Source organism: Varanus komodoensis, unplaced genomic scaffold (genome assembly GCF_004798865.1).
Source record: "Varanus komodoensis strain SLA01 unplaced genomic scaffold, ASM479886v1 scaffold1, whole genome shotgun sequence".
NCBI lineage: Eukaryota > Metazoa > Chordata > Lepidosauria > Squamata > Varanidae > Varanus > Varanus komodoensis.
In genome coordinates this window covers 44977111-44992231 of record NW_025335268.1, presented here as the reverse complement: position 1 = coordinate 44992231, position 15121 = coordinate 44977111, and the positions used below count along the sequence as shown (strand labels likewise).

At 42.0% G+C, this 15121-nt stretch overlaps 1 protein-coding gene across 2 annotated transcripts in view; it reads right to left on the bottom strand.

Annotated features, from left to right (window-relative positions):
- MAP3K5 (mitogen-activated protein kinase kinase kinase 5) overlaps window positions 1–15121 on the bottom strand; it is a 117858-nt gene that overhangs the window by 9328 nt on the left and 93409 nt on the right. For both annotated transcript variants that reach the window (XM_044423855.1, XM_044423844.1), the window contains exons 18-26: window positions 14329–14434; window positions 10953–11110; window positions 10585–10762; window positions 10115–10135; window positions 9138–9315; window positions 8862–9030; window positions 6781–6966; window positions 5145–5250; window positions 2757–3009 (exon numbers count right to left, since the gene is read on the bottom strand). In XM_044423855.1, coding sequence (XP_044279790.1) covers window positions 2757–3009; window positions 5145–5250; window positions 6781–6966; window positions 8862–9030; window positions 9138–9315; window positions 10115–10135; window positions 10585–10762; window positions 10953–11110; window positions 14329–14434 — 1355 coding nt within the window. The remainder of the gene's footprint in view (window positions 1–2756; window positions 3010–5144; window positions 5251–6780; window positions 6967–8861; window positions 9031–9137; window positions 9316–10114; window positions 10136–10584; window positions 10763–10952; window positions 11111–14328; window positions 14435–15121) is intronic.

Below are 15121 nucleotides of genomic sequence, written 5' to 3'. Positions count from 1 at the left end.
CAGTGGCTGTGCTGAACCGGTGCCTGGCCGAGGCAATGGGCTGGATGAGGGCCAATAAACTGAAGCTCAATCCAGACAAGACGGAGGTCCTGTTGGTTGGCGGATCGGGCTTCGGAGAGGGTGAATTGAACCTTGTCCTGAATGGGGTTGCACTCCGTCTTAGGGACAAGGTCCGCAGCTTGGGAGTGCTCCTCGACCCGGAGCTTTCACTGGAAGCTCAGGTGACAGCAGCGGCGAGGAGCGCTTTCCTCCAGCTTCGGCTGATTCATCAGCTGCGCCCCTACCTGGAGTACGACTGCCTCGCGACAGTGACACATGCGCTGGTGACTTCCCGTCTTGACTTCTGTAACGCGCTCTACGTGGGGCTACCCTTGAAGACGGTCCGGATACTTCAATTGGTTCAAAATAGAGCTGCCAGGCTGCTGACGGGGACTGGGCGTTATGGTCACATGACTCCAGTTCTCCGTCAGCTTCACTGGCTTCCCATTGAAGTCTGGGCCCAATTCAAGGTGTTGGTGATGACCTATAAAGCCCTAAATGGCTTGGGTCCTGGTTACCTGAAGGAGCGCTTACATCCATATATGCCCGGCCGCCCCTTGAGATCAGCGGGAGATGCCCTTCTCCGGGAACCCTCCGTGAAAGAAATTAGGAGGGTGGGTACTTGGAGGAGGGCTTTCTCTGCGGTGGCGCCTAAGTTATGGAACGCGCTCCCCAGAGAGGTCCGCCTGGCGCCATTGTTATTTGCTTTTCGGTGCCAGGAGAAGACCTTTTTATTTAAGCGGCATTTTAACTGTTAATATTACTGGATTTTATCTGGCCAGGGCGGCTTATTTTATATTGTATTTTTGTATTTTTAATTTAATGTTTATATTTTTTTGTAATTTAATATTATAATTATTTTTAATTTATTGTTGTAAGCCGCCCCGAGGCTTTGGCGAATGGGGCGGCATAAAAATGTTTTAATAAATAAATAAATAAATGTGTTACTTGCCTCCCTTTGTTACTGGCCTATCAGAGGGAGCGGTGGTTCCGAGGCAGGGTCAGACCTCCTAGATTTTATCTTTCCTCTTGCCCCACTGGGCTCCCAGAAATTATTGCAAGGTGCTGCTGTGCTCCAACCTCTTTTCTAGCCACACTGAATATTTCAGCATGAAATATTCACCATGGCCAAGAGATCAGTTTTTGCATTATGTCTACATTACTGAACAAGGGAGATACAGGTCTCTAAATATAGAAAGAACACACGAACACACACACACACATCACTCTCTATATCTGTATGTCTGAGTGCACGTGTGTGTATATGTATATATATGTGTGTGTGTATATATATTCTATACACACACACACATCTTTTACCATTAAATATATGTAATGCAGAAGGCAGATTAACCTTTGCTGAATCAGTAAAGAAGTAAATAATATGTTCATTAGTCAAGGTCATTTCAATGGATCTTCTCTAAATAGGACTAACACTGGTTACAACCCATTAACTTTTATCCATTTGAGATAAACAGAATTTCTAGAATTTAAGCCTATCCGGTTCCATGAATGTTTATGAGAGTAATGCCACAATCCTATGCATGTTTAGACAGAAAAACATCCTTCAGCTTCCAGAGTTCCCCATGTTGGCTGTGGAATGGAGTTTTCCTGCCTAAATTACACCAAAAATCAACTTTAAAAGCAATTACTCAAAAAGGGTTTTGGATCTGGAACCTAGGAACAAAGACTTCACACTGTCCCCTGTTATTTGTTGTACCAGCTTGTTCATTTTTATCCTTATTTAGAGTCCTCTATGTTATATTTTAGAAATTATGAAATCAGTGTAATATAGGTTACAGCGCTATCCAGGTGTTTAGAGTATCTTGGGTTTGTTCCTTGGAAAGGAATCATGAAGCAGATAGAAGACTGCTCATACTAGGAGGAAAATTAATTGTCAAGAATTGCAGTAACTAAAAGGCAGCTTATTTAACTAAGGCAGTTAAAAAACCCAGTAAGCGTTGGTCCAGGGGTGCCTAACCTCTGGCCGATGGGCCAAATCTGGCCCACTGGATACCCTAACCCAGCCCTCCAGGAATCCCCAGATGCCACATCCCCTTCCCTGCATCCCCACCTCTTCGGCTGCCCTGCCTTTTGCCTTCAGTTCCACTCACACTGAAAGTGGCCCACAGGAGCATCTCCAAAAAAGTGGATTCGGTCCTCAAAGTGAAAAGAATTTCAAGGTTCCTACTTTAGACCCTTGCCTCAGTTCAGCCTTATGCAGGATTCACCTGGAAGCCAGTGAATACCCTATTCTGCACACATGTCCTAACCAGATGGAGAACTGTACGGACAACCTGGTACAGAACGGTTGCACCTTGAATCAAACAGCCAGGTTTTATTTTCTTTTCAGTTGCCCTGGCAGTCCTGGCAACTTTCACTCAAGGAGGAGCAGAGGCTGAATGCAGCCTTTCTTCCCCACTGTACAGCTGAACAGTAGCATTTTATTTTATTTTTCTAAGGCTCTGCAGGCACAACCCTGAAAAGTATGTGGCATTCTTCTTGTGGTCAAGTAGTGTGCAGGTGGTGTATGTTTTAAAATATGTGCATTTTAGGTATGTGCACATTTATTTAAGATCCTGCTTTCCTCCCTTTGTGGAACTCAAGGGAGTGACATGCAGTCCCCAGGTGGTCTCCCCTCCAAGCTCAGGCCAGCCCCAGACCTGCTTAGCTTGCCCATGGTGGAAGGAATCACCTGTGGATTCCCCCAGGCTTACCTGTTTGTTTCCAACTTGAGCTTTCCCAGTTGAACATTGAGGGATCTCTGGGCAGCCTGGGATTCATGGGATACTGTAGAGCTGAGGGTGCTGACTCCCGAGGTAGCGATAGCTTCCTCCAACACAAGGCAAGGGTGCTTGTCTAGTTGAATTCTTGGGTTTGGCGGCTGCCCTTCATGTTCCTCTTCACCTTCAATGTCATCCTGCTCCGCCGTATCGCTCTCTGACGCTAAGCTGAAGTGCGTCCTCAGTTCTGTGGGAGAGAAGATTGGCTGTGAGTTATAGAGCCATGAAATTGGAGAAAAGTGTGGAGAGCTCTGCAGTTTGCAACCCCAAAGCTGCTCCCAAGAGATAAACTTGAAGAGTGACACTTTGGGAAATTAAACCTCTCATCACAAGAGAAACCTGAAACAGAACTTTCTGCTCACCAAGAAGGCATGGGCAGAACAGCTGTGCTTACCTGCTCGGACAGAAGCTTGCAGCAGGAAGGATGCTGAGCAGACAATCAGAGTACTGTGGCATCCCAAAGAAGCTGTGGAAGTGTATGTCCTTAAACCTAAACAAATCAGAGGTTCTTCTAGTCTAGTGCAGGAATGGAGAGCCTGTGCCCTCCCTGCAGACAGTGCTGGAATACAGCTCCCATTATCCTCAATCAATCAGTTATACTTGCTGGTGCCGACAGCAGCTGAAGTTCAATGGCAGGGGTAGAGCTACAGGTCCGCCTTTCCAGATTTATTGCAACTGGCAGCAGTTTTCTCCAGCCCTGTTATCTGAGGTCATTTTAAACCAAAGGTGCTAATGACCACATCTAGGAAGGTGCCTTATGCTAACCGAACGGTGAATGAAGTTGAGCCGTCAGGATGCCAGAAAGTATTCTAATGCATCCCTACAGTTCTTCTCCATGATGAGCATGCCTACCACTTAGCTGCAGCCAGCACCCCATAAGATGACCTCGTACCTTCAGCTTAGGCCATAATATATTCCTTAGAATGTAAGGTGCCACAAAGCCCTTCATTGTGCATATGTAGCAAACAAACATATCTCTTGGGAAATTCCTTCTACCAGTGTCTTTCCACAGTGCATATTCTACACTATTGATTCTGTCCTGTCCAGTCCAGTCCAGTCCAGTCCAGTCTATTCTATTCTAATCTAATCTAGTCTAGTCTAGTCTAGTCTAGTCTTTTTTGTGCCTCCTAATAGCTGAGGCAATCTGGCAGATAACAGTTTTTTAGAACAAACATACAAACAGAAATTAGTTTAAAATAACAAAATCACAACAGCTTTCTCTTAAAGATGAACCAAAGATGCCCTTTGAGAGTGTCCCAGCCTTCAGAAGAGAGCTACGATTACTAGGCTCTGCCTTCACAGTGGCTACCTCCTTATGTATTTGTCTCCCAAAATCTAGATAAGCCTGCCAAGCCAGCTCTGTGCCATGCTTTCCAAGAAGGCTTGGAATGCCAACTGCAAGTAGTCGTGCCCTTTATATAGACTAGAACTGGCAGCTTTGAGCTTTTTATCATTTGAAAAGAGGTGAATAGTTGCAAAAGATTTCAAGCAACCTCCATATTGCATACTAAAGTTTGAGTTGTCTGCAGGCTAGCTATTCATTCATGCCACATCCATCAGGCAATAAAAGCGTTGTGTCTTGCAAATGCTTGTTGCAGCTGCACATGGAATGGAAAGCTTTCAGGATTTTTCAAAAATAATCTCTAAAGCTTTTTCCTAATCACTAAGCTGGAGCATTTTTCATACAGCAAATGCTTTTCATCTTTACTCCTTGCTTCAGGGCTTTTCATTTTTCATGCATTTGACCCAAGTTGCATTTTTCAAGCACTTAACTATCCAGACCACACGGAAGGATTTCTACCACATTTCATTCTTTCGAATTCTTTAACTTATGGCTGAATTTTCTTGCATTCTTCTCCCTTTCTTTTTCCTTTTGTAATGTATCTACTAGAGCCTACAGGAATGGACTTATTTGCCTTGTAACCTCTCTGTATACTATATAAGCAGTTTACAACTGAATCTCCATCCTGTATTTAGGAACAGCTTCAGGAATTAACGTTAAGTGCCAAAAAGAGAGTTAATGGATTTTTACAAGTGAACCAACCCTCAATATGCATTTATCAACATTTAGAGCTGCAGTCCATATGTAAGCAAAACTGCAGTGTAGATTATCAGTATACGGGGTGAGAAGCAATCGGCCACAGCTTCCTGCTGCATTGGATCCAGTACTTAAGACACTGGAAAGAAAACTGGACAGCTGCTCTGGACATTATAATTCTAATAGGGTTGTAATGTAGGTACTCACGAGGGCACCCAGCAACATGTTAACTATGGTGATTTCCATGTTAAGTATGCCATTTACATGAGCAACACGCATCTCACCTGGAACCAAAATAGTAATAGCTGTCTGCACGGCTTTGCGAATTATGCTATCCAGTGCAAACATCCAGTGAGGCTTGATATTGTGGGTTCTCAGAACTTTATTCACCTGGAAAGAGAGACTCGAATTAGAACAGTATTTATTTATTTTTTATAATGTAGCTTTGGTGGGAAAAACAGAATCAGACAGAGATTAGGAATATATAATGCTCTCCTGCCGGTTAACCATCTGTTCATTAGGAAAGACTAAAAGATTTACATTGTTTGTAGATGAAAATGGGGGAATCTTTCTGAGTTAGTTGTAATATATATTTGGATTTACTTCATTTACCGTTTCCTTCTACCAAATGGGCAACAACACTTCTGCAAGGATAGTGGCCTCAACTGTGAAAGGAGTAGAATGATTTACTGCCTTTTAGTGAACTCTCTGCCTTTCATGAAATTAAATAATGGATGAAATCTATTTTGTAGACTCTTGAAGCTTCACAATAGGAGTTACTTTCTCTGATAGTGAAGGGAGTGTTCTTAATAAGGAAAAACTACCCTTTGCTGTTAGAAAGGGAGGAAATGTTGAGATTTCACATTTTATTGCAATACTCTTGGGGAAAAATGACATCAGAAAATACACAAGTATATCCGTAACAGCTGGCCTTGGAAGCGCATCAACAAAACAAGGCCGAGGCTTCTTTCCAAACTTGGGCTGGAGAGGGGAATTCCACTCGCCTCTCTCTGCAACTCAGAGACTAGGAAGAAGGCTGAAGCTTGCTATGCTCTCCAAAAGGCAATGGGACAGATGCCATTAACACAGCAGAAATGTTGGATTACCACCTTCATCCACCCATATTTTTTAAAAAAGCATCCTAGAATGTGTCTCATCCAAAGTCTACATTCTTTTCTAGAAGACGTTGACATATAGAGATTTTTTTGCACTATTCATGAACTTGCTATCTGGTCATTTACGTTGCCCATTGTGAACTCCAGGGCAGTGACATCCACAAGAGCAAGCAACAACATTAATCATCTCCCATCTGTTTCCCAAGAAGTTTAAGGAACCATATATTGTCTTCCTTTTTTATTCTGATCACCACCATTCTGAGCAAGGTCAAACTCTGAGACAGTTAGCCTGGTTGACACATAATACTAACCCTTGGTTTGTGCTCCTACCCAAGGTTTATCTGGCAGATAATTGAACAAACCGGTTTGTTTTCTCAACCTCTGTGCCATTTTCTTTCCCACTCTTTCACCGGCTCCCTCCCTGCTGTATCCAAAATGCTTCCACAACACTGCAGAGACGGTATATAGAATGGCTGGGTTTTCTTTTCTTTAACTGCTCTTGCCCTTCACCTCTGTAGTCTGGCAAAACAACCCCCGTGCATCCTACAGTTCTGGATTTACACATAACAGTAATCCAGAAATCAACAACCCAGACCTCTGACTGACCCATCAGTCAGGGAGTGAGCTCCAGGGCTGAGTGAGGATGTGAACATGGGTCTTCCCAGTCCTAGTCCAGCACTATGAGTACTAACTCACCCTGACTCATGTTTAGCTGTTGCTGGATTATTTGTTAAGAGATGATTTTCATAGTTAAAAAAAAGATTTACTGGCAACTAAAAAAGAGCAGGCAAAGGAGTGTACTCACTGCGTCTTGGAAACCAAAGAGTACCAGCTGAACCTGGCTGATGCCATGACTGTCAAAGTCCAGCTCCAGCTTCAGTTTTGAAAGTGTATTTGCGATGATCTTGCGATCTGTTGATCTGACAAATTCCCTCAAACTGGCAACTAAAGTTGTGATGTGTTCCCATTTCAGCTTAGGCTCTTCGGCTCCCTGTTGGAATGATAAAGAGCAGCTAACTGCACCTCTAGAGTCATGAGACAACAGTGAAAACGTGAAGTGCGCATCCCACCTGTACCCACGGCGAGGCACTGCGGTTGTGCAACCTCCATCCATGCAGCTCAGCAGGACTTGCACAGGAGAACCACTAGTTCAACTGCTGTTGCTGCAAGCTGCTAAGTGCATCTTACACATCCACAGTGCTCATTTAGTTAGGCAATGTACACAAAAAGATAGCACGGTCCCTGATCAGAGAGCACAGCAAGGGTCAAGGTGGTCTACATACTGTTGCAGTCAGGATGCAGTAAGAAAGAATAACTGGCAAACTAAAGCAGGAGAAGGCTATTGTCCTGAGCATGCCAGACTAGCTAAATGTGTGGGCTGATCAAACATGGCTCTTCTTCTGCTCTTAGGATGATTTTGAGAAAGCTGTTCTAGACTTAAAGAGAAGCATTATATAAATCACAGCGGCAGGGTGATGGAAAAAGGCCAAGTTACTAGTATTGATTTTAATGTCAATGCATTATTTTTCTAAACTACGCAGTAACACATTACTAGCCACTGAAACGATAAACGTTTATCAAAATACTATTTCCAAGAGTACATTAAAAAGGATAGTTTTCATTTTATTCCCAACGATAAAGTTGGGATCTATACGTAAAGTGTGGCTCAAAGAACATGACAAAAATGGAACTAGCAACCTGTTACAGCTTCTAGCTCATCGCCTTTTTGCATCCGTGACACATCACGTTTACGCGTTGCAATTTATATTCTAAACTTCTCAGCTAAGACTGAGAAACTTGAATATATTTTCTGTGAATGTGTGAAGAAGGCACACTGCAAAGCATCATGGGTGTTTTGAATAGTTGATAATGAGCCACATGTCTGCCTGTCTGGAGATAACTCAATACATTTTGATGTCTGCTAATATAAAGCAACAGAGGGTCTTTCCAGACCACGCTTCATTCACAGAATTTAATAGAAAGTCTGGATGTTGTGGTCTTCCTCTTTTTTCCCACAGCTTCTTCCATCTTTTTTCTTACCACTGAAAATTCATTAAAGAAAAAGAGAGATGGAATCGTCGCACAGTGTCCTCTTATGCGGGGCACTGGGAGTCCTCTGTCTAGAAGCACATTCTTTGTCTTCATGTTTAATGTATTAAAGCATACTCACAAATATGTATGCATATATTTTTATAGAATATACAAAAATAGCACCCACGTTTTTGTATTTCTCTGTTTATGTCCAAGTATGTCCCTGAACAGATAAGGTATCATTTGTCACTACATTAAGAATTCATAGTTTGACAGTCGTATTTCTTTTACTTTCTATAAAATCTACATGATTTAGCTTTCTAGTGTTCCGTTCCTACTTTTGTATTGAAATACTAGCCTTTGGTGACTGAAGAAAAAAGCTCCAAAGCACAGAGATTCCATTTACTAGAGATTCAGACACTTGAGGGAAATTCATGCAGGCATTGTGCCAAACTGTATTTTACTCATCTAAATTTCAACTTTTTACATCTTCTTTAAACCATGGTTATTTATACCAAATATTTAGAAGAAATGTTTCTGCTTAGATAATGACACCACACTTAATTTTCATCATTTGGGTAATGGTTATGCAGAATTCTAGGATGCCTTCCATAGTCCATATTACAGTTCAAGCCTAAAGGATACTTTAATTATATTTCCCCACTATAACAACCACCAAGTCCTCAATCATTGGATAGTTTCTGAATGTCTGACCCTAAACAAATGCACCAAAAATTTACAGCAGTATTACAGAAGCTTGTCCTTTGTGATATGCTAAGCACTGGGATCACAAAATCTGGACCCAAGACTTTTTAAAAATAATCCATGCTGAACATACTACAGGTATTTCTTTACCTGTGCTAAGGCTTCCATCAGATTTCTCACCACCTTATCCTGGTCCTCCGTGAGGATTCTGTGAAGGGTGGCTCTTCGCTCACTATCCTTTTTGAGCATAAAGAAGCCAGAATCCTTCTCATCGGGTGAAGGAGGAGCACTGTGGTCTTCAAAATTCTCATCTGGGATGCTGCAAATATTTAACATTAGGAACAGCTATTAAAAACCATTACGATTTATCTGAAGGATTTGCTTTCCTTTGTCATGCATTAACACAGACATCAGGCGGATTTTTACCTTAGAAAAAGAGATCTAAACCCCCTGGCATCTTTCTCTCCACAGGATTTGGCTCTCATTTTAAAAGAGAAGGGATCAAGCTTTAATTCCGTGTCAGGTGAAACTGAACCATATTCACTACTACTGCTTGTATCTTCCACAAGAACAGGCACGGGCAAAGATATGCTTCGAAGATATTCTGCTCAAGGAAGTGGGAGAAACCAGACAATTAGTATAATCAAGCCTTGCAGAGAAAGTGCATTGCAATAATTATGGGGTACGATCCATTCCCTCTAGTGTACATGGCATTGTGTGCTGGGGCCTCTGGGAAAAGAGATAATAGCTGGACAGAGGGAGCTGCACCCAGAGAAAGGTGACTGGGCTGGAAAGAAAGGGTTCATGGCATGCAATAGAAATCCCCAGCCACATCCACAAATCTGGGAGCCGTGCTAGCATAGCAGGATGGATTGCACTATCCGTCATGCTTTTGGAAAGGACAAATTATTGAAACAGAGCTAGTTCTCTTTTTTCCAGGTAGCTATTTAGTAAAACCACATAAAATTAATTTCTGAAGAATTAATTTAACAATTGGACAAAGAGAACACTTTTAGAACTGGATCGGAAGCATGCTAGCTTTAAACTGAATTTTTGATTCTTACAGGGCTGCGGCTTTAGGTAATGATTTAAGCCAGATAAGCTTAAATGCTATCCTTCCACTGGCAAAGCAGAGCCCACTGGCAGAGAATTCTCCCAGATCTGTTCCAGATCAGATTTGGGGCAGCATGCAACAGGGAGAGAAGGGAAACTCTGATTATGCAAGCTGAAGTCTTGCTGGTTTTTGCCCACAAGCAGTATTAGGAATAGAGCATTTAACTTATTTGGCTCCAGCGACCTGATTTGAAATGTGATTGTGGCCACTTACGGCTCTATAAACATTTGTATTCTTAGGTTTCTTAAGCATATGAAGAATGTAAGAAGAATCTAAATGTTAATCTCACCATTTGATCCAACTGAGAGTGCTGTGAAAATAAAAGAACAGCATTAAAAATAGCCTTCATTCAAGAAGTGGAACAGGAAGCAGGTAATTTGATAATAATCACAGAAAATAAACAAAATCTGAACAGACTATAGTATGCAATTTCCTTAACTGTAGATTAAAGAACATTTGACACACTATAAAGCAAAGACAAACACTTAACACAGTATTGATCCACTGAAAGCTGATTGTTTCCACTGACAAAACAGTGGAATTAGTTGTGTTTTCAAGAAGAAACAACAGTTTGACAACAGTTAACCAACATCAAGATTCTAAAAGCATTTGTTGGACAACTTAAATGCAACCTGATAACTAAAAGTCATATTCCAAGTACATCAATGAATTCTGTACTTGTATATCCACCAGAGAGGTCATCAGTGCTTAGCTGAACCTAATAACCTTAAGTTCTCTCAGACCTAAGTCTGTTTTTACCTGTTAGCTTTGACTGGGACTTCCTCTTTTTGCTTGTGACTTTTAAGAAGTCATCTACAAGAAGCTCATTAGCACAGGTTCTCCTGTCTGGATCTGGTTCAAAACAGCGCAACAGGAAAGCTTTTGCCTCTGCAGACATGGATTCAGGAATCTCAGGATGTATTTTGAACATTCCCACCTGATAAATGCAGAAGAAAAACCGTCAGGCACATCTTCCATTGCAAAGGCAGGTCTTATCCTTAAAATGCAACATTACATGGAATCAGTGTTCAGTGCTGAGTATCATGTCATGGTTATTGTCCAGCTCAGCCTTTTACTTTGATATCATAACTTTTACAAAATTCTTGCACTTTTAAATATAATCTAACCTTAAACATCGCTGCCTGTGGCTCGCCCAGTTCATAAAAGGGAGGCTTTCCTGTGGCCATTTCAATAATCGTGCAGCCTAAGGACCAGATATCTGCAGCCTTTCCATAACCTCTGGGTCCTTTATCAATTATTTCTGGTGCCATATACTGAAGAGTACCTATTAAAACAGATGTATTCACTTAGGCAGGAATTTCTTTGATTAACACTAACACTGCAAGAAGGCATACAGTGAACAGTTACATTTCCAGAAGTCAAGAGAATATTTTTATAATAATCCTTTGCATTTCCGTGGTACTGAAGAGTTTCCAAAGCATTTTTTCTGCACTGGCCTGGATCAAAACTAACAATGTTTGTCAAATAAACCAATGGATCTATTGAACCGAGAATGCATTTTGTTCTTGTGACCCATCCTTGTCCTTTTGGTGGTTTACTGTAGGTTATCGTCATTCCTCTTTACATTTGAACCAGAAAACTTTGGTTTAATCTCTAATTCAAGGCAGGATATAAATCTAGATAGGAAACTATGGTTTAATAAATCTCTGAAGCATTATGATGTAGTGCCCAAGAGAAAAAAGGAAGGAGAACATGGGCACAATGCCTGTTCTTGCTCCAACAAGCCATGATTCACAGTTCCATACTGTTTAGTCTGAAGGAGGTTGTTATCTCAGGAATTCTTACAACACTCTTGCAAAAATAGGATGGTTATTTAGAAGTGGGAGCAGGATGAGAGGCTAGGAGTGGTTATTTATAATGAAATGTGTACTGTTCGCTTTGTGATGCAGGCACAAATAAACTTACACTAATTGTTGTAAGAGTGTGGGAAAGCTCTTTCAGCCCAAATTCAATTACTGACTGTTGCTAAGCCTTAGAATAGGGATGCCAATCTTTGAAAATGGAATAAAGCTGTGCAAAGTTGGAAACCACCAACTGATCAGTGGTTGAGGGGTGGAGAATGAAGGGGCCAAAGAAAAGGAGCATGGCCATCTGGGGAACCCAACCCTAGCGCATGCTAGGGATGAGCTCAATATCAGGAACCTGAGTTCATAGTGCAGGTTTTTTTTCAGTTGCATTGTTGCTCTTACTACATGTTTTAATTCAGCATTCATTACATTTATATTTCTGAGTTTTTCCCAAGGAGCTCCACTCAGCATGCGTGGTTCTCCTTCTTCCATCTGGTCCTCTCAAAGCTGTGAAGTAGGTTAGGTAGAGAAATAGTGACTAGGCCAGGGTAAACTTTATAGCTGGTTGAGGATTTGAACCCAGCTACAGTCCAACACTCTTACTCAGCCTTTCCAAAAGCTGGGTCTATTTATGTTGCTGGATTACAATTCTTATCATCCCAAATCTGCATGTCCATTGACCAGGCTGGCTGGGGATGGAGATGTAGTTCAGCAACAGCTGGAGATCTGAGGTTGGGAAAGGCTGCCTTTATGAATAGAGTGCACTCATCTGATTTAAACTGCAGTTAACTCTGCAGTGGCACCTCGGCTCACAAACGCCTTGGTTCAAGAACAAATCAGGTCACGAACACACATTTCTGAAAAATTTTGACTTGGGTCACAAACACCGCTTTGGGGGGCGACCAAGATCGCAGCCAGCCTCCCCGCCCCTACAGTGGGGAGATGGCCACGATTCCAGTTGCATTCATGCAGGGAAGGCATGTGTGATCCAGAGTGCGCTGCTACAGGAAAGTTGGGCGCAATCTCGGCCATCTCCCCACCCCACCCCTGAGTGGGGAGATGGCCGCGATCGTGCTGGGGGCAGGGGGGAGATGGCCAAGATCATGCCCGTCTCTCCCTCCCCCAGTGCGCTGTTTGCACCTATCTCTTCCTCCCCCAGTGCGCCTGCAATCATGTCCATCTCTCCCCGCACCCCCCAGCGCACCAGGATGATGGGCACCTGCAGGGATGACAGGCGCGATCCCGGTTGTGCTGGGGGGGAGGGCGGGGAAATGGTCGTGCTTGTGCTTGGGATAGGAGGTGGGGAGATGGCTGCGATCTTTGCTGTTGTCACTTTGCTTCACATTTTTCTTATTGAAAAAATGGTTACAGAAGGGATTAACCTTATTTACATTGAACCTTATGAGGAAATTTAACTTGGATCACAACCAATTTGGGTCACGACCAGAGTCCTGGAATGGATTAAGTTCGTGAGCCAAGGTACCACTGTATTTTGGAGCTCCACTGATTTAAGCTTAGTTTTATGCTGTTTCTATTTATATAAAATTTGGATTCTCTACTGAATCCATTCTTTTTAACAGAAGGAAGATGCTGTTATCCCCTGGTGTGCATGGTGTTCCTGCGTGCTCAGATACACAAGGGAAGAATATGTGCATATCTCTGTACCCACCTATGGATGTGCATTCTTTTGGCCTTTAGCCAGATCAAAATGTCTCTGCATAAGTAGGAAGGCTACTGTAGAAGTCTGGATTTCCCTTGATATAGAAATTAAGAATGTTGCTGATAATATTGAGCCAGCGTGGTGTAGTGGTTAAGAGCGTGGGACTGGGACTCAGGCGATCCGGGTTCTAGTCCCCGCTCAGCCACGGAGCCAACTGGGTGACTTTGGGCCAGTCACAGACTCTCAGCCCAACCTACCTCACAGGGTTGTTGTTGTGGGGATAGGATGGAGAAGGAGAATGATGTAAGCTGCCTTGAGCCCTTTGTAGGAAAAGGCAGGATATAAATAGAAAAATAAATAAATAAATAAATAATAAAAATATTGGAGGAAATTGCTCTGCATGCTACCAAGACAGATGGTTACTACTTATTAGATGCCCAAAACTATGTGAATGATAAGCGCACACTCCTGAATACATTATCCAATGATTTCAATGGAACTTCTTAAGTCATTCTGTGCAGTGTGGTGTAGTGGGTAAGAGTGCTGGACTGGAAAGCAGGAGATCTGGGTTCAGTTCCCACAAAGCCATGCTGCTCACTGGGAGAGTGTGGGCCAGTCACAGACTCCCAGTCTAACCTACCTCACAAGGTTATTGAGGGAATAAAATGGAGATTAGAACTTTGTAAGCTGCCCTGCATTGCTTGCAAGAGGAGGAAAGGCAAATTGCAATTGCAATATAATAATGTTATGTAGTAATAACAATAGGATCTTCCAGCCCTTATCAGGGTTCCTAACTTAATCTGTATTTTTTGAAATATGTATACCAGTGGAATCAAAAAAGAGACAGTATTCTCTAAAACAGACAAATAATGTAAACTATGTATGCACTTAAAGCTACTGGGAATTCTGGAAAGTATTATCTAAAAAGGTGGGATATAAGTGCAATGTTGTAATCATCACCATCATTCTATTTAAACTGAATATTCTTCCTTTTCTTCAAAAGTAGGAGGCCCTGCAAAGTACTTAGAAACATACCTGTAAATGTTTCAGTGCATGGATTTATTCCAGCAAGCCTCTTGGAAGTTCCAAAATCTGAAATCTTTAGCACTCCACTGTATGTGTTGATAAGTACATTGTCACCCTGAAGGAAAGAACATTTGGAGATCGTTATCATATCTTATGGTTCGTGTTGCAAAACAATTAGCAGCTATCATGCATGCTGAAATGCGCTGACAAGAGACTATAAAAGAATTAAGTGGATGTCACTGCTATTCTGCATGTCCATTTCAACGAAGCTTCATCGCTGAATAGAAATAGTACCTGTGGGTCTACCATCCAGTTACATTGTGTTGAAAAATAGTGTTCAAAAGCAACATTGTTCAAAAGCATTCTAAATTTTGCAGTATTTGCCACTTTATTTGTCAAGAGACTTTCAGATAATACAGTAAGTTTTGATTCTACCATTTTTGCCTATGTTTAGCATTATTTGAGGTTGTATCTAAAACATTTTCTATAAAATTCAGTGTTCTGCAAGTGGAAGGCAGTTTATGCAACAGATTGTTCCCTTCCCTTGGCTGCAGACTCTGTACTCCCAGGAAAGATTTCCCAGAGGGTTAGGTGGACCTACTCAACATGGTGGCAAAAGTAGGTGCATCAAAAGAGGAGAGGAACAATATCACCCTTAGCAATGTTTCCTCCAAACACACACTCTTGCAGTTCCCTTGCAGTGCACTTACCTGATGGATATGCAAATTCTCTTCTTTTTACTTCCTAACCATTAACTGCATATATTTCTGTGCATGTTTTGCATAACTGTTAAGACACAACA